This window comes from Telmatherina bonti (assembly GCF_933228915.1).
Source record: "Telmatherina bonti genome assembly, chromosome: 1".
NCBI lineage: Eukaryota > Metazoa > Chordata > Actinopteri > Atheriniformes > Telmatherinidae > Telmatherina > Telmatherina bonti.
The window spans coordinates 34,030,401-34,051,035 of NC_136619.1; the positions used below are offsets into that span (position 1 = coordinate 34,030,401).

Genomic DNA, 20,635 nt, shown 5'->3' on the forward strand with positions numbered 1-20,635 from the left:
AGAGGTAAGTAACATCATCAAAGAGGTTTCATTTGCTGCTTCTAGTTGCAGATAACCTGTCTGAAACCTCCGTTGTGCATCAGCAGAGAAGGTCACACTGTTGAATGAGGATGCTACTGTCGCTCAGTGGATTTTGAAGCGGAGAATAGCTATAAACCGACTGTGATACGGGACAAAGCAGCCTCTTTTTGGTCTGAGTGCGTCACTAAAGTGGAACTGTGAGGGTTGAATAAGGACATCTATTTTGTTGAAGTGTTCCACCGCGGAGTGATAAGGGTTTTAGTTGTACTCAGACTCGTCATCCATTCATTCCCTGTTTGAGGTGAGCTAAACACCCAACTTGGCAGACATTTTCCTTGTTTATTCCATGTGATGCGAAGAAAAAGATGAAAAGAAAAAGAATTCAATCAGGAGACAGTGAAATTTTTCACAGTTTATCTTCACACTTGCTCTCTCACAGCTGGAAATGCAAGGTAGGACACACAGAAGAACATCTGTCTGGACGCGGTGAGGAAATTACACTGTGAAAGTTGTTTCCTTTGCAACATGTTGACAACTGATGAAGCTTCTCATTGTGTTGGTATAAATCCTGCTGGAAGCGGAGCGTTGACACAAAAGTAAGGAACAAGTGGAGAGCAGCAGATGAATGAATCAGCGGCTGTCGTCAGCACACAGGCAGGAAATACTCTGGAAGATTTGCTGCTAGGTTCATACATTCGCTGAACTCCTGAAAATTAGCTGCCTATCTTTCAGAGATTTTGGAACACACATCCCACCTCTGTAGCTCAGAGACTGTGTGAAAATGGTGTACAAAAACATTTTTTTTTGGACTACTGCAAACCTTTTACATGGATAAAGAGCAAAGTTTAGGAACAACATCAGAAAAAACAACATAAAGTCATGATTGTTTTATTTTTAAGGAATTAATTCACAACTTCTCATATATCCACATGGTATCTTCACTGCACTGCTGAGGTTGATGAGCGGGCGTCATGTGAGGCAGCTGATGCAAAAATGAGCTCTGAATGAAAGCAAATTCCACTGAACGCACCAGCAGTCTCATCTATCAGGGAAATGTTGGGAAGCAGGAAGAAGAAGAATTTGTTTTGCTAAAATCTGACTAACTCCATGAACTTTTCTCTGCTTTAAAACTTAGGCAAAGCAAGTTTAGTTGTACAGCACCTTTCATGTGCAGGATAAATCAAAGTGCTTTACATGAAACATTAAAAGCATTGCAGATGGTTTAAAAAGCATGAAAGACAACACAAATAGCAAAACCACAATAAAATAATTTCTTGTGCTGTGCAGATCATAGGTGCATGAGAAAAGAAAAGTTTTTAACCCGGATTTAACTTACACCAGAGGTGTTCAGTGCAAATGTATATCTGAGCTTCTCTGCAGTATTTTATGTCACTTCTGCTTCCCTTAGTCTCTAAATGAGTCTTCAGCCATCATTCTTTACAAAGTCAACCCCTTCTACGTGGATAAAAAGCAAAGTTTAGCTACAAAATAAAAAAAAAAAGATAAAAACCATAAAGTCATGATTGTTATTTTTTTTAGGAACTGAAATAAAGTGATTCTGTTTCTCTGATATTCAGACTGACTTTCCTCATCATCTGTTCTCTCCAGACAGAGGTCGAACCCTGACCAGCATTGTGCTATAAAACTATTTATTCTTAACCTTTCAGTGAATTTCTTCTTTTTTTTTTTTTTACACAGGAGACTAAAAAGACTTTGAAATCAGGACTCTTGTCCTGAGCTGTGAGTTGTTTTGAGCTGAGAATTGATTTTGAGTCAAATTGTGTGATAACTAAAGATTTACACCCCTATAACACACTGAAGGAAAAGAGAGAAAACCCAAAAGCTTATTATGAACCCTCTAAAGACCCTCTGGGACTTTGATTGTTAAATTGCAGCTATTTGATGCTTCTGCATTCGACTTTTCCTCTCCCACCTCCGCCAGAACCCCCAAACCGCACACAAACAAATCAAATAACCCAGGGTTCAACAGTGTGCTAATTTCATCAAGTGGAAAAAATTTATGGACACCACAAAGCCAATATCTAGGCACCGCCATGCCGACGACTTACTGTAATCTTATCACAGCCATCTGAAAGCCAACTGAGTGACAGCAGAGGAGGCTGGTACAAAGGCCATAAGGAGACCAGGCTTATCGGGCTTATGCAGGGATAACTGCAGGACCGGGAGACAGACTCACTGTTAGAAGGGACAGTAATGACATTAGGGAAAGAGAAGGAATTTGATGCACGTCTGTGAGAGAGAAACTATAGCTGGATTGTACGCATGATGGAAGATGATACTAAATGCAAGCAGGTGTTTGCAGAAACGGTCCTTCTCAGGTGTCTTCACCTCTCACCTGATCAAAATAAATTATTAATCGGGATTTCTTTTCTTCTCAGCAGTTTAACCAAGAAATTCCTCATGATTAACCTGAACATGGAACTCTACATCTCTACATCTTCATCAAGACGCAGCAGATAAATGCAGCCTTACAGCAGGAAACAGATGGATTCTCCACCAATTACTATCAATGTGAACGTTTCTGCACGTAACCTGTGTTCACAAATGTCACGACTCATCTGTTCTCTTCTACGCAAAAATCCCAGCTTTCCTGTACGAGCATGCAGCATGACAGCACTGAAGACTTGATGAACAGGAAGAAAAGGGATCACGAAAGAATAAATAACAAAAATCACCATCAAAAACACCTGATATTCACAACCTCACCAGTTTACATTCAGGTGAAAACTCACTGCTCTCAGCAAAGATACACAACGTCTTTGGATGTCGAAATGCGTTTATTTGAATCGTGTTTGGAGCTCAGAGATGACAGGAAGTTTAATTCGTTAGTGGCACACAGACGTGTGAGCAGAAGAAGCAGGTGTTTCAAGTGAATGAAGATGTCAGGTACACCGTTCTGGGGTGAAGAGCTGACAGCTCCACGTGTCAGCTCAAGCTCTGACAGCTGTGAAAACATCGAGGACATTTAAAATCTGAAACTGGAGGGAAACCTGGAATCAAATAACTCCGGACTGGTTTTAATCAGCATGTTGGGAAGAAGAAGAAGTAAAAAATCTGAAGAATCATCCTACGAGTAGTTTAACAATGCATTTGTTTTTACTCATTTTATTGTGTAGTTGCTTTATTGTGCAGCACTTTTGGGCAACTGGGGTTGTCATAAATGTGCTAAATAAATAAAACTGGACATGAATTTATGAACCTTATCAAATTATAGAGAACACCGAAAAATCAGTAAAGATTTGAATTATATTATGTGGGTTACTGCGTTTAAAAAAAAAAAAAAAAAGAAAGAAGCAAATTTACTTTAGTTCAGTTGACTGACTTTTATTTTGACATTCATTTACACACACATATTTAACGTGTGTGTGAGAGACGTTATATATATATATATATATATATATATATATATATATATATATATATATATATATATATATATGTGTGTGTGTGTGTGTGTGTGTGTGTGTGTGTGTATGGTCTTGGGTGGGGGTAGCCCTTTGTGTAGAGGCACCCTGAGGATATTGTTTCCTTATCTGGTGCACATCTGGTACAAATGTACCTGGCCATTCATCTTCTTTGAACTGTTATAGGGGCTAAAAGGGCATGGGTGAGGGTTGTTGTACTTTGTATTGTTTTTAAGCACGAAAAGTGCTATAGAAATAAAGTTTGATTTGATTTGATATTTAAAAACTCGATCACTGCACCAGGAGTCAACCAGACCACGGAAACAAAAGACCAATGACGTGAAAGGCGCCCCTGCAGCCATGGCCAACATGACACCCAGCGCAGTGTACATGTAGATGTATAAACACTGGAAAACGCAATAGGTGGAAATGACATTATCGAGGTTTCTCAGTTCCAGTCCTCAGGATCCTCCTGCCCTGCATGTTTTATAGATAACCTGACCTGAATTAAACAAAGGGCTTGTTAACAGGCTGCAAAGAAGTTAGGGGGAGAAACATGAGTAAAACAAGAGGGCAGGGGGTCCTGATGACATGAAAATGAGAGACATTGGCATAACCTGAATAGGTTTGGTATTTCAGTGTTGAAAATGGCTAAAATGAATTATTTTTTGTTGTCTCAACAGCTTAAATAAATAATTTCCTGTCAGTGAACTAATTAGTAAATCACATCCCCTGTCCAAACACTGACGGATAGTTAACCAGTCCCACATCTGGATGTTTATCTTCATTAAAGCCATGAAACAGATCAAGAGATGAGACCACAGGTTTTATAAAAATGCTTTTATTTGTCTTATACCCTCCTTTAAAAAGCAAATTTTAAAGCACAAAGATTTACTCTGTATATAAACACATCTCTTCCTCGGACTACAAAAATGGTAGCATTTGCACATTGTGCTTCGATTGCAGAGTCTGTACAACCGCTCTGGGTCTGTCGTGGCGCTACGACTCCCAGTTAACATCTTATTGCATAAATCACACTGACCTCAAAGGTCATTTGTAGAAGTTTTTTTTTTCCTTTTCTAAAGTAAGACAATGAAAGATACTAGTGAAATGAGAAAAAAGGAAGCCGCCGTACAGCTTACACAGTGAACAATAGCAGCTTTCTCAATGAAGGCGTTGCACATTGTCTCGAAAAGAACAAAAAAATCCCCAAAATCATGTGATAAACGGCAGTTGTGCTTTTGGTAACCTAACAAGACTTAATCTGTTGGAGAATATTCTAATGCTAACAAAAAAAATAACAAAAACACTTTCAAGGATATGTGGCAGCTATTGGCTCATTTCCCTTTAAACAGTAGCTGACTAATCTCTAGTTGCACACACCCCATTTACAATGAGCAACTTCTACATATCTTGTTTTTGCTCTAATCTACTCCACCTACGCTTGGAAAAGTAGCGTTTCTCAGAAGGCAGTGTCTCTCCATGGCGTTTATTTATCATCAAAATGCAGAATGGAAGTCAGTTTGCCAATAAAGTTACAAACCCAATTAAAACCGCAAGCGGTGATATAGGCCCTCGCACCATGGCGCCGCTCGGCATAATGCCACCGCCTCCACTGGCAACATCCTTCCCATGCCTCTCTCAACCTAAAGTGCAGCCAGACTGCACTTCAGGCCATTTGGGCCTTATGAACGGTCACTTCCTGTCACCAAGGGGCGGGGCTAACTTATCATCTAATTATTGACATACAGAAATGTGAAGGATATGCCTGGCATCATCTGTAGTAAATTTGGTGCAGGTTGGTTGTTTTTTGTGGGAGTTATGTCAGTTTTCCTTTTCATCGCATCACATCTGCTTTGCTGCCCCGCCTCTCCTGAACGATATCCCCTATTAAAAGAAATAGCGCAACTTTTAATCACACATGCCTCTTGAGCATCCTGACTCATTTGGGTTAAAGTTGGACAAAATTCTTAGAAGGAACTTCTCAAAATGCATGGCAAAGAAAATGACAGAAATTGCCCCAAAAATGACACCTTTTTCAAAATGGCCGACTTCCTGTTGGATTTAGCCCATATGTCCAAGAGACCTTTTTGAAGGTGCTGGAATGGTCTACAAGTGTGCTGAATTTTATCCATGTCAGTCAATGTAGTGGGCGGGGCTGATTGATTGAAATATTGTAGGGGGCGCTATGGAGCCATTTACTATCTTTTCCACTATATTGTAATTTTACTCTATTAAGGGCATAACTTTCATGACTCATGGCAAGTATGGTGAAGATCAACAATTTCATGGCTTTGTTACAGGTACTTCCTGGTTCATGATATCAGACACTTGTTGTTGCCAAGGGGTGGGGCTAGTTCATAGTCATATTATTGCATTGTAGATTTTGTTCATCATGGGACTGGCATCAAATGTGTCGATTCCTGTGCTGATATGTTGTTTTATGTGGGAGTTTTAGCAATAAGTCTTTGTTAATGAGACATAAAACTTTGAGGGCCCGCCCCTCCTAAACTAAATCTTCTATTAGAAGAAATAACACAACTTTAAATCACACATGCCTCCTGAGCATCCTGTGCAAGTTGGGTGTCAGTTGGACAATATCCCTAGGAGGAGTTGTTTAAAATGCATGGCAAAGAAATGACCCCAAAAATGGCACCTTTTTCATAATGGCCGACTTCCTGTATGATTTAGCCCATGTGTCCAAGAGACTTTTTTGAAGGTACTGGAAGGTTCTCCAACTGTGCTGAATTTTATCCATGTCGGTCCATGTAGTGGGCGGGGCTGATTGATTGAAATTTTGTAGGGGGCGCTATGGAGACATGCTCCATTTATTCCATAATGTTTCAATGGGGCTTAGTCCAGGGCCTGACTGTCATCAGTCATGGCAAGTATGGTGGCGGTCCAAGGTTCCATGGCTTGGTCACAGGTACTTCCTCTTTCATGGCGTTGGACCGCCATTTGCCATGTCCCGTTTAGCGTAGCGACTTGAGGTTTTTATTGTGGCATCATGAAAGGGTTTGACATGTTTTGGAGGAGGCTCAAGTGTTTGGGACCATTTGCTTAGAAGCATGACCCTCAAATGTGGAAAAAACCACTTCCTGTTGTAAGTGGGCGGGGCTTAGGTCTAGACCAGCAATGGTCACATTAATCTGTTCAGGACTGATCCCTTATTAATCCCTATAAGTTTTAGGGTGATCAGATCAAAATTGAGAATTTTATAGTGATTTATGATGTCACGCCGCCGCATGGAACTTCGCCATGGCGTCACGGGCACGCCGTGCAGCGTAGAGCAACGTCCTTTACCAGATCTCTTCACCAACATGTTTTGTGATGCCTGAGTGAATTTGGGCCATGTGGTGTCCACCAAGCCAGAGTTATGGGTGTGTGAGCAAAAAACAACACTTTTGACCTCCAGGGGGTGTGGCTATTTCATAATCAAAATATTGACATATAGAACTCTGTAGGAGGGGACTGCCATCATATCTAGCAAATTTGGTGCAGAAATGTTGCTTTATGTGGGAGTTATATCCGTTTAATTTTTCATGGCGAGACATCAAACTTTGAGGCCCCGCCCCTCGTAAACTAAGTCTCCTATTAGAAGAAATAACACAACATTTAATCACACATGCCTCCTGAACATCCTGAGCAATTTGTGGCTCAGTGGGATAAAAGCTCTAGGACGAGTTCGTTAAAATGCGAGGTGCTAAAACGCCAAAATATTGACTTTGACCTAAAATGGCCGCCTTCCTGTCGACATTTCACCATGACATTAAGAGGATTTTTTGTTCGCCCTGTCATGTAGATCATGTGTATGAATTTTCATAAAGATTAATGACATGCAGTGGCGGGGCACCTAAAATAGGTGGCGCTCTCGTTCAGTTTCGCCCAAACATTCTGGAGCACCTCAAAATATCAAATTTTTCGTATTCCCTTGGGGGGGTACGCAAAATTTGGTGAGTTTTCGAGCACGTTCAGGCCTCCAAAAAAGCACGCGAAGTGTCCGAATAAAAATAATAATAATAATAATAATAAACACTGCAATTACAATAGGCCTTCGCACCGCCAAGGTGCTCGGGCCTAAATATAAACGAATAAATGACTTTGGTGTAAACCACATGGAGCCCGTTCACACGCAAAACTTCTGTTCCTGAATGTTCCCTTTAAATGACAATATTATACCTGCCTTGCTGAAGTGGGAAAGAGTAAATCATGGAAATATTCATGGGGAAGAGATGATTTCAGGACAAAACAGGAATCAGCGCAGATATAAAAAAAAAAACAAACAAACCAGAAACAAATCTGCTGGTCTGCTACAGGAAGAAAAGGAAATAAAGGAAATGATGAACAAATAATTAAACATTTAGCGTTACACTACTCATGCCGTATGTCGTGAATGAACTTGATCATACAAACCAGTCCAATGTGTTGACAGCGGCTCTTCTACACTTGTAAAATTTGCTTTCTTTCATCATGTCATGTTTCACATGAGATGCACCATTCATATTCCTGTTAACATGCTACAGAATCGGACTGACTCAGGATATAACATCCTCCTAAGTCACTGCAGTGACATGGGGCAGAATGGCTTAACCGCATCCTTCATTTACAGCCATATCCTAGAAAGCACGTTGAGTCTTTCCCCATGCTGCCTTCTTTTCCTCATGCTGAAATAAGAAGCCTGGATCCTGATCATGCATTAAAACAGGAAGTTAAAGGGCAGCGTGGGTCACAATATGTGGAAGTTTAAGTGAAATTAAGGTGTAAACACATCCACCAAACATGGAAGGTTGAGTGTAATATTATTCTGAATCAGACCCAATTTAAAGATGATCAACACCCCTCCCTCCCCCCATGAAAATACTGCTGTGCATGTAGACGCATCGCGCAAATTTCATTTAGTATAATTAGTTGCAAGGGAAAATGATTTAGTCTCCGAGTTTTCTAGAAATGACTGTCAGGGGACTCCAGACGATGGGTCACCCTGCAGCTACTGCTCTCATTTATCATATTTAAAGCTGGTTTGGTGAAAGCTTCATTGATACAGAGGGCTCCACTTCATTTTGTTTAAGTGCTGACTCATCCGTGACTAGTTGCTGCACCGTGCGCAGCTCCTCGGCCTATTAGCCGGGGGGGAATTGTGAGCGTCTTTCTCCTGGCTCAGTGGTCAACGGGGCAGCGTTCGCATTAAAACCGCGGAGTTCATGAACTCACAGCAGGTGAGAAGAACAAGAGAGCCTGCGGGGACCGGCAGCCTCTTTATGCTGAAGAATTCACCTGCCGCCATTGTTTATTTAAATGCTACGAAGTGGCACGGCAACGAGAAGCAGCTGTGCATGTGCACCCAGGTCTACACACTCGACAAGCAACACGGGCAGCGAAACCACCTACTCCCGTATCTGTTAATTATAGTTTGAGAAAACAAAGTATGAGCTGCAGAGGAAGGGCTTTTCAGATAAGTTTTCATGTAAACACAGCTACTAAATGGAACGGGAGGGGGGGGGGGGGGGGGGGGGGGTTAGGGAGTGGCTGAGCAAAGATGGAAATACAAATCTAGGTTGTAGCTTAAAATTTTAGTTAGATTTAGATTAATCAGGAACTAAGAGGCTTTTTTTCTTTCATTTGCAATGATTTCTACCAAAGAATTACCAGCCATCTCTTTTATACTTGTAGATTCAAATCTGAGCTGTAAATGCTACCTTGAAAAACACCATCACACCGTTTCCAGTCAGGTAAAACCCTGATTAAATGGGACTTTTTCCTACATGAACTGGTTCCCCTTTGTTCCCAACCTGACTCGCTGTGATCTCTCACATGGATTAAACATGTGCTGCTGAGCTCAATGTAAAGTAATGCAGAGGTTAATTTGTGTTCTTACTTGTTTGTTGTTTTGTAACCAACCAACTAAAACATGCAAAGACAGCAGGAGTCTCACACCGGGACCAACATTACAGCGGCTTCAGCGCACACAGCTAATTATGATAAATTATTAATTAGAGTTTAACGACTGTTGCAGGGCTGATGGGTTTATCTTAGAGACTGCAGCGGGAACACCCGAGTATGATTGTTTATTCCTCAGAGCTGATTTCAAGTAGCTTAATAGACATCTAATCCATGCCTTAATGTTTATATTAAAAAATGGGAGTAAGCTTATTAAAGTAATAACATAATCCCCCCCCAACTGCAATTATTTGTCATCAAAGACTTTCAGGAAAAATGGGCTCAAACAGAAAGTGGTTTCGCAAACAAAAACATCTGATTCTTCAACTTGAAGAGAAATCAGAAGCAAAATGTTTAACTTTCATTACATTTTCTTCTTTTTGGCAACATTTTCCTCCAAATACTTTATCTCACACTGTTATTCACAGTTTGTTTTGCTAATTCTTCAAAGTAAATCTTTGATTAAGGGAAAAATAAAACAGAAAAGAGTTGGATGAATAAAAGAATGGAAAAAAAAGCAGTTCAAGGAGTGTGTCTTTCTCCAACTTCACATAAACTGATTTTTTCTTTTTAACAAAACACACATTCATACTTCCTGAACGCAAACACTCACTCCAAAACTAGATGTGTGCATAATTACAGACACATAGAAAACGTAACAAAAACCGAGAGAGCTACAGTCGATGTTGCAGAAAAGATAAAACCTGCAACAGAGCACACTAGAAAGTTAAGTATTGAGAGCTGCAGCCGACTGAACTCATCCCTCAGATCCTCAACCAAAAGCAGAAAGCACTCGCCTCTTTTCCAATCATCCGATCAGCTCAGAATATATTGATCCTCATCTCATTTCAGCTGTAAAATCTGTGGTTTACAGTCCAGCTAGTTGTGCTTGGCACGAATCCCTTTTAAGTAGCTTTTCCAGCGTTTGACTACATCCTTGAAGATGGGCGAGTTGTCTATGGATGCCAGCAGTTGTAACTGGTTAATGTGTGTGGTGTGATAGTCCCAGCGAGCCAAGTTGGGCGCGGTGCCCAACATGAAGTGACGTAGGTCATAAATGCTTCCAGACCCAGTGTCAAAGAGGGGCAGCATGGCCTTCAGCGACTCCATGCCACGACTGAACAGCTGCCCTGCCTCCCTGCCCAGCTTCTCTCCGGCTGTCTCAGCCAAGTCGTAGAGTCCCAGCAGGGAGTAGATGAAGCCATTCAGAACGAAGGAGCTGGGGGTGGTGGGGTATTCTTCATACCAGTCATATTTGTTCATAAATACTGCTTTAACCCCGTGCTGCGCTGAAGGCACCTTGTAGGGTCCTACTGCCCTGAGGGCAGCGTTGAGGTAAGCCTGGTTCTTGGTGAGAAGGTAGGCTCTCACCAGGGTAGACATGGCCTGGCCTTGAGCCATGGCCGAGTACCAGCCGGGCTCCAGAGGCCGGAAGCCTTCGCCTAGCTTGCGGGTGACCATGATGGGCCATCCGCCTCGCTCGTCTTGATTGCGCAACAGCCAGTCACTGGCAGCGAAAAATGCAGCCATGTGGGCGGTGGTGGAGATGGTGACGTTGTCGACAAAGCCACGCCCGTGTAAGATTAACCGCGCCACTCGTCTGGGCATGATCTGATAAGAGAGACAGAAGAAAAGGCAGACAAGGGGTTAGGGCTGATTTCATCTCTGAATACTGTTTCTAATGGTCGGTCTCCCAAAGATCTGATAGAAATAATGATGAAACACCTACTGAATACAAACCATGAAGTAAAATGCACCTTAAGACATTAATGTTCACTGTATGTATTAAACTTACTAATCAATTTTCAAAATTAAATCATCATTGCAGTCTTTTCTATAAAATGTCATATACAGTTGTGCTCATATTTATTCATACCTTTTCATTAAAGAAGGAAAAAAAAAGTTGCCTGTAAAATAATCTGAAATTGACTAAAATATTAAAATATAAAAATTTTATGAAAACCATTACATTATTTTCTAATTCTGGTTTAATAGAATTTTTTTTTTTTTAAAACAAACAAATAAGATAATTTATTACATATTACATCACTCATAAACTAATATTTAGTTGAACAATCCTTTAATGTTTCCGCTCCAGTCAGGTGTTTTCTGTTCCTCTCAGACTTCTGCACCTGTTGACAGGTATTTTGTCCCACTGATCAACAGAAAAGTGCTCCAATTTGTCCAGGACCAATTTGTTTGTTTTTTTCTTTCTTCAACTCAATTTAATTAAAAAAAACAGTGTCTTATATTAATAAATTATACTTTTGCAAATTTTTACTTATTGTTCCTTTTTAAAGTCTCCAGTTATTTGAGAGACTGTTATAAATTTAGCCTTTTCTTTAATGAAAGGGGATGAAGACATATGAGCACAACTGTAGTTGCAACTTCTCAGAGTCAAATTTGGATACAATGATACCGGGGAGGGCAGAGGTAAAATAATTTTGCTTTTTGCGCCTAGACAGCCCACATTTTTTCACATTGCTATTGGGATATGTAGTATGGGAACACTTTTATGAGTACGGCTACAGTTACAATGGTATCTGACCGACACCCCTTACTGGTATCCATGCACCCCAATATTGAAACGACCTATTTATATGAAACCAAAAAACCCATTACATTTATAACACTTAAATGGGAAACTGTAACATAACAGGATACGTTTTTGTGAGTGTGACAATTACAAGAACTAGAGATTATTCCATTTCCAGCAGGGGATTCAGATTTAAACCGACCTTTGTGGCTTTGACGGCCTTAGTGTTCGACAGCCCGACTCCCTTCCTGAGGTCGGTTAGCAGGTCTCGGGTCAGCGTGCTCCAGGAAGTTCGCGGTCCGATACCGTAGGTTATATCGCGGTCTTTAAAAGCGATGAGCTGCGTGCTTGTCACATAGTGGATGGTGAAGGGTGGGCCCTTCTCTGTGGTCTCAAGAATCACGGAGACGCTGCCATTGGAGACGAACTTGACGTCCAAACTGAGGATGAAATCTTTGGAGTTGCCCAGCTGTAGGGACACACCTTCTGAGGACTCTGGAGGGGGCAGGATGAAAGAGGTTTATGAGCGGAAACTGCAGGAATAAAACAGGTTTTATGGCATTTCTTTTAAATGAACTGGGTCAGAAAACATGACTGACCTTATTGGACTCATTTTAAGAGCTTCTGACAGCTAACTGTTTTGGGCAGACTCAATAAAAGTTGTTTAATCTGCCTATTTAACACACTCCTTCAGCAGTGTGCCCAGATGACGGCTTGTTTGTTTTTTTTCCCCTGATGTTTCAAACATTCTCACACTCATATGATTAGTAAGTCCAAGCAACTTAAAAATAATATCTTGTGGAAAACCTTCCCATTTTTACTACCAGGGGTTGTATTACATCATTACCTGTGTAAAGTGACACACTATGTGAAGGAGAGAGCAGACACACACACACACACACACACACACACACACACACACACACACACACACACACACACACACACACACACACACACACACACACACACACACACACACACACACCCTCACACAGTCAATCTTCTCATGGGATGTTCAGCACAGATGCGTCACTGCTTGCTGAGCTTAATTAGGAGGACAGAAGGGAGGAAAGAGAGCAAAGAGTGAAAGAAGGAGAAGCATTGCAGCAACTTCTTCTATCTGCATCTTTTTTCTGACAAAGCTAAAAGACAGAAACTTCGGTCGACGCTGCCTCTGCTCAGACTCTTGGTTTGGTTCAGCCGGTTAAGTTGCTGCTCTGACATCGCATCAAACCCCTAAAGCAACGACTTCTTCTGAAGCAAACTCTCCCTCGGCCTGCTTACATGGTCTTCAAGGCAAAAATGAAATAGAGATTTTTCTCTAATCAGGGCTCCCCAAAGCATAAAAAGATGAAAGGCTGAAGAAGTCAAGGAAAAGAAAAAGGGTAATGGAACGGCAGGCTGCACAATGCTCTTAAAGCCAGCCCGACACTAGACGGAGTGAAAATGAGCCAACAGTGAGGAGACAATTGAGAATTGGAAGACGGAGAGATCTCACATGGCATGAGCTGAGAGAGCAGAAGCAGATGAGGCAGACAGAGACACAAAGACAGTCGATCAGAGGCAGAATGAAGAGAGAGACAGTCTGGCAGGGGCCTGGATGACTACGGCTCTTTAATGCACTCATAAATCCATTACTTAAGGCAATGCAGAGAGTAAGTGGATTTGTACTCTGGCCCTGTGATTACTCTGCCATCAATAAAGGATGGGCAGGGAATACAGAAGAGATTCCACCTCCACCGCTCTACTCTCTAGCTGTTTAGCAATCAGAGATGACAGGCTGCTGGAAATATGTCAGCATAAACTATGCTGGTATACATGAATGAGCATGACGGATGAACACTCGAAAACATCTGGACCGTTAGTACCTGCTCTGCACGTGCAGATAATAAACATGTGACAAATGACAAGATAACAAGCAACACTGGAGCATACTTCCACCCTCCGTTTCTTTCATCCGCACAAAGCAAATCCGCTGTGTTTGCATGCATTCATTCAGTATGAACGGCTTTTAGTTTGTGTACATCTGCAATTATTTATCTTAATTATCAATGAATTAGTTATGCAATTATATGTATCCTTTATTATCTCAAAGGGTTTGAGACAATTCCTTTAAATTGCTTCTTTTATGCAGCTTGGTCTCAAATCCTAATATATTCAATTATTTAATATTTTCACAAGATAATTAAAGCAACAAAGAAACTTAAAGCTGCAATTGTCTAATTTTCCATGCTTTGTATATAAAAGTGGAAATGTATTAAAATATCAAATTACTGTTTAATTTGATCCATTAACAAATCTATTGTAAGAAAACCTTTTTAATGCATTTATAAAAGTGAGGAGCAGAAAACGTGACCGCCATAGTTTATAATTATAAAATGTAAATTATCCATCTGCATATATTCTGCATGTGAGAGTCAGTGTTAACTACATACACCGTTGGGAGTTACTTTAAATAGACAATACAATATTTACCACATTAGTCATAACGAATCCACTCAAGTTTTGTTAATTTTCCAGCCATTATGGGTGAACAGCTCGTTTTAAAGCCCACTCACATATTCTCATTTGGATCTGGACTCTGGACCAGTTTCACGGGGATTTGCATGATGCTGAGCCCTGTTTTCGTATCAATTATGGTTTAAATTCGACCTTCTGTGATGATCATTAATAGTGACACTGTCCTCTCTTCCTGTGCTGGATTCGTATTGCCAAACGATGCACGAGGGATTCATTGCATGCATGTAATTCAGTATTACGGTTTTTGATGTCAGTTTCACTGTAAAGCGCTCATACTCCTACGGCGCTGTCAAAAATGTATTAAGTTTCTGCCAATACAACACCTTCAGCTGCTGCTGCTTCGCATTCAGACATCCGACAAGAGAAGATGGCTTAAATTAAGAAGGAAAGGATGTCCATATGTTACTCTGGGAAGAGATGCCTGTGATCTGTTAAATATACTACGCACATTGGGACAAACTTTTATAACAATAACCATGAAATTAAAAAACTTTTAAAAACTTGTGTTTTTAGCATACCATGATGTGACTTCAAATGTTCAAATGACATTAAATTCACATATAATTCACAAATATTTTGCCTCCTATTAATAGTTTAACCGTATTGTTAAAAATAGAGTAAACATTTCATACATGTTTCCAATTCGTATGATTTTGACAGCTAACAGTACAGCTTCTGACTTTATAATTAAGCAGTGAAAATTAGATTTTGTGCCAGCGCCAGCTGGAAGAAGAAGTCACATAGATGTTGCACATCTCATCTAATTCCAGAAATGATGTGGTCACTTAGAAATTTGAAAAAGTGTACCTTCAATTTATTATTGCTGCTCATTACTACATAAGAAATACATTAAGGTGACTTTCTTTTACGCTGCTGCATCAGTTTCCTTCCATTTTCCTGCTAATTGTAAAATGTATTTATGTAGGAGCAGAAAATGCTGCTTGTCGCTGTGTTTAACACTGAAACTCTGGCACTGAATAGGACTTGGTTTACAGTGACCATAAATTTCATGTTGTTAGCAGCAGATTGCCGCTTCTGTCACAAACCTGGCATCTGCATTTGGTTGCTAAGAGTGGATTTTACGCATTTCAAGCAGTGGTGAACAGTGACTGGCCATGCTTACACAAAGTCTGCAGGCAAGGCTGTCGCAACATGCCTCGTGCACAAAGGAGGGTAAAAGCTATTTTTCTGCGATTCTGTGAATCCGCTGTATCAGGGGAATGGTCAGTACAAAATGCATTTCTGAAGTATCAACCAACATCAAGGGAATTGGGAAAATAAAGGTGCTTGGTGGCAGACGGTGTTCGTGCAGAAATGTGTGGATGGTAGATGGCAGGTTATTATCAGGGGACAGACAATTGATCCACTTGTCAGAAGCTTTGAGAGATTGTTCAACACACATGCCCTAGATACTGTAAGGAGGGAGGGGGAAAAAAAGGACAAAACTGGAATGAGAAGAAAGGGGGTGGTGTGGGGGACAGAAAGAATCTGACAGCAGAGGAAGAAAATGGGAAAGTTAGATGAGAAAGCAGAAGAAGACATTAGAAGGGACTGGGTAAATACGACTGCAGTGTTGAGGAAGCACAAGAGTGCTGAGGGGTGATAAGTGGGTGGAAATGAGTAAACAGCAGAGGAAGACTGACAGAAATCTGGGGTAGACAGGGGAGATTTATGGCGAATGAAGGCTGCGGAGGGTGGGGGGGATGAGGAGTGATGAAAGCATAATGGTGTCGAGGAAAGAGCGCGCTGACCTGTGAGGCCAGCTGGGCAGGGGACATACAGAGAGGAGGAAAATAGGCGAAATGAAAAGAAACTGGCGATGACGAGAGGCTGAAGAATTAGGAGGAGGGGTAAATTACAGCAGAGACGGCAGCTCGGCTGAGGACAGAAAGAGAGAGAGAGAGAGTGAGTGTGTCCTGGAAATATCAGCAGGAGATCAGAGGAACGTAAAGACAGCTCACAGTCGGCGCTAGGAACAAGATTTTGACTTTTTGTGGCTCCAAAAATAACTGAACTGTCGAATGGCGTTGGTCACGTTACAGCTGTAAATCTGGCATAGATGTCTAAATCCTATCGGAATAAAGAGTCAGGGTTTCTTTAGAGATGATTAAATAAAAACACTCAATATGAATGCATACCCTGTGTTTCTCAATGCAACATAACACACTGTATGTTACAGTATAGGTTGCTGATTTACCCAAATTTCTCAAAAATTGCAGTTAAACTTTGATGTCATCATAGATTTTTTTGTATTAGACAAAGAAAAAAATAATTTAATGCACTGAATGTAACATTTAGATACATTTTAGGTGATTTGCTTTACAGTAAAAATATGAATCCAGCATCTGTTGTATAATAGTTACCTGTCTACACAGTTACCCTTACAAGTTGTCACACTCACTCTTAGTTAGTCTGAAACCAATGGGAGAAATCTGGAGATTCTTTAACAAGCAACTAAAAAATGCACCGTTGCTGTATCTGTCCACAGCCAAGCTTGGGTCAACAAATGAGGACATCCAAAAACTGCTCAAGTTAGCACTTTATGCTAATTTACAACATCACAGTTGAACCTGTGGGGTTCACTTCAGGAGGTTTATAAATTTAAATTTTCATCACATTTTTTTTTCACAGATACTGCTGTATTTCTTTGTCACCTTGTAACTCTCAATTTGCACATTCTCAGCTTCTTTCCTGATGTTTCTGTCCCTACTGCCAGCGACGAGAGCAATGGAGGCAAAGATGGATGGATTTGTTTGTGAATTTGTGCAGATTGATAATTAGTTGACAAGATGGGATTAATGTGTAATGTTCCCCTTTAGATGTTAAAATGACTCAGGTGAAAGGAGAAATTGTCACATCCTTACATAAAGCTCTGAAAGATAGTCTCCGTTTCCCCTGTTTGTCTCTGCTTCAGGTGAATTTATGTAGAGATTGATTTTTGGATTGTATGCAAGATGACGCAAGAGGCACAAATGACACAAATAAGATGAGTCTCTGCTGTAGCTCCTGTCTCTTTGAAGTCTTGCTTATGAAGGCCCCCCCAGCCTGGATTTGTGGATTAATGGATAAATACAAAGCTGGGCCGATACTGGTATTAGAAACTCCTGAAAGCAAAATAGTGGCTTGCTGAAGTTTCCAGATGCAGCATGAATGCCATCAGATTTTATACCAGCAACACCATTATGTATAAGCATGAGGAGTTTGTTGCCTTAAATGTAACGTGCAACCAGCAATGCTGGAAATTTTTTTTAAAAAAGGCAACAAATTCACAAAAGAAAGCCATACATTTACCTCAGTAACATATTTAGTCACCTGGATGATCAGCCCCATCACTTGTAGAAAGCAAAAATAAAAATTTTCAACAAAAATGTTTTGGTTTTAATTTATTTACTCAATAATTTCAAAGGTTTTGTAGCAAATTATTGTTTTCATGTGCTACTGTATTGTAGCTTAACCTAAACTAGGTGTTTGAAACCTGAGAACAATATTTCACATTAAAATATATATAGAGAGTTAATTTATTTAAATATTAAATCTAATGGACCCCTTAATAAAATTACACAGGGATCATATCAGTAATCTGTATTGGCAGATACCGAAACCCGAGGTACAAGACTTAAATAAACCTGCATAAGTAGGCAGGTGATATGAAAATGTGTTTCACAGGAAGAGAAGCAGAGTTAAAAATGGGCTGATTCAAGCAGTGAATAAGTATTCTTAATACTAATGATAACAACAACAATGCTACTAATATTGACTGTATTATTATTATTATTATTATTATTAATACTACTACTACGAGCAATAATATTAATAATTGAACATTGAAAATAATAACGGTGATGATAATATTAATAATAATAATAATAATAATAATAATAATAATAATAATGATAATAATTACCTTGTTCACAGACACAAGTTTAATAAGAGCAAATTAATCTTTGATAATTGAAATATACATCATTAATATCACCCTTGGTAGTTTTTGCAATGTGTTTTGCAAGGCTGAATACAACTCTGCTGGGGCACAACATATATTAAAAAAAGAGCTGAAGAGGGAGGCTGTAAATTTTTGTCAGTTTCCTTCTTTACAGATCAGTTTTTAGATACATAAGGGAAAAAGCTGCACACAATACAGGAAAATAAAGTCTGATGAAGGCTGGAGAAATGTCCTCAGTGAGTCTCACATACAAAGAGAAGGAGCTGAATTAAATTAGACTCCTCAGGGTTGAAACATTGCGAAACAGAACCACGGCCAGCGCCATTCTACAGTCACTTTTATTACAAGTGTCGAAACTCCCCATTTTCTGAAGACCTCTTACTGCCGCACTTACGGAGATACACGCAGTCATGTGTTAATATTCATGAATCTGAAAGCATTTTTACTTCTATTGTGTATGCCTGGGAAAGGTCACTTCCCTGCACAAAAGCTTGGATCCATTAAAACAAACCTGATGGGAAATGCAGAGACCTGCTGATGGGAAATGTGCACACACAGTTAGATATGACACTGTGCAGGTGAAGCAGCATCACATTTAATATTTGAGATACTGATTCAATTTTATGTTATTTATGGATCAGTTTCAACGTAAAAATCAAACTATGTGGTAGAGCTAGTTAGTTCTTACTAGTTCAACAAATGCTTAAACCTGAATTATCAACAAGCTGGGAAATCTTCAGCAAGTTCATTCACTGGTGAAAAAAGAGCTAGAGGTCATAACACTTATACACACCCTCATTACAGGCCACAACCACAATGCAGGTTATGTTCAAGCAGACTAAGCAGCTATTTGCCGTAACTGGGACAGGAAGCCCACTAAATGCCCATTCAGCTTCCTATTACAGGACAAAGCAGCTTATAGAAGAATAAAAGCCTTATTTACTGAAAGTTTTACTGCAGTTACATTCAGAAGGGGATAAGCAAGCCTATGCAACACCTCAGGAAGGTGCTGCATCACCTCAATCTACATGAAAGATAACTAGGAAGGGAAATACTTCTGATTGATGTGATCAGTTTGTTTCTATGAAAAATAGATACAAAGATAAAACTGCATGGTGGAACTGCAGCGGCTCCGTGAAAAGGAAACGCACGACCACAATTTGTCAAAAGCAGATTAGAAGTTTCATTTCCACGTATCAGCATTTCCAGGATGCACGCATGCAAGCTCTTTTCTAAGTAAACTTTTTTTTTAAACACTGCTTGGAGATATGCATGTGCAAAGTTTTTATAGATAAGATTTTTTTCCAGTCTTACACATCCTCTGCACAACATACTGGCCAAACAACAACAGTGTCTTTATTCAGAGGCTTTTTCAGCTCCATTGCATTAAGCACAGGGGGTCGTTCCTGTGCACTGCAGGGGAAATTATACAATAACTGTGTGACGGGAAAAGGGACACCTTCCAGCTGAGATGCATTATGTATATGCTTTATATTTTTCTAGCTTATTTATTTATTTATTTATATACACACACATATAAATATATTCATATATACCTTGTGTAAATATTTGATAATCTTTCATAGCACTGCGACACAATGGTTTCCCCACATGGAGTAATGCTATTTTAACCGTAGGAGGTCCCTCACCATTGTTTCATAAATAAGGCCTCAGAAATAAGCAAATCTCTTTTTTCAGTGACCATTTTCCCAGCTCATTGCCTGTATGAGGAGAAACCTTTATATTCAAATGACCTCTAAGAGTGCTAATATTGCATAATATTGTCCAGAACTTGCTAAGATGGATGTTTAAAGGAAAATTTAAGCACTATTATTTCAACTATAATTTCAAACTTCTTGCATAAGTGACAATATCATTGACAAATCACTCCCAGAAATCTTGTCTAATTATCTGCCAGTTACAGAGTGAGCCAACAGATCCCTCAGAGACTAAGATGTTTACAGCATTCAATCTCTGAATGTGCGATCAGAAGAGATACGTTTGCTCGGCTTAAATTAAAACCGATTGATGCGATATACTTCAAAGGTTAATCTGGCGATTTTCTACAAACGTGCTGTAAACAAATACCATGAAAAGGCCAATCTAAAATGTAAATGATCTTCGTGACTGTACTGGCTGAACACTTCAGAGATGTGTCTGTCTGCAGCATCGGCTGAAATTTTCACTGATTAATTGAACAAAATAGAATGAAATATGTGATGCGCAGTTTGCTGCTTATTAAATCATCAT

The 20,635-nt window shown here is 39.9% G+C and overlaps 1 protein-coding gene across 1 annotated transcript in view; it reads right to left on the bottom strand.

The window, feature by feature from the left end:
* Positions 1-7,528: 7,528 nt before the first annotated feature.
* Positions 7,529-20,635, bottom strand: part of glceb (glucuronic acid epimerase b) — a 57,765-nt gene continuing 44,658 nt past the window's right edge. Inside the window, exons 5-6 of the mRNA XM_079256042.1 lie at positions 12,122-12,414; positions 7,529-10,994 (exon numbers count right to left, since the gene is read on the bottom strand). Coding sequence (XP_079112168.1) covers positions 10,263-10,994; positions 12,122-12,414 — 1,025 coding nt within the window. The 3' untranslated portion in view covers positions 7,529-10,262. The remainder of the gene's footprint in view (positions 10,995-12,121; positions 12,415-20,635) is intronic.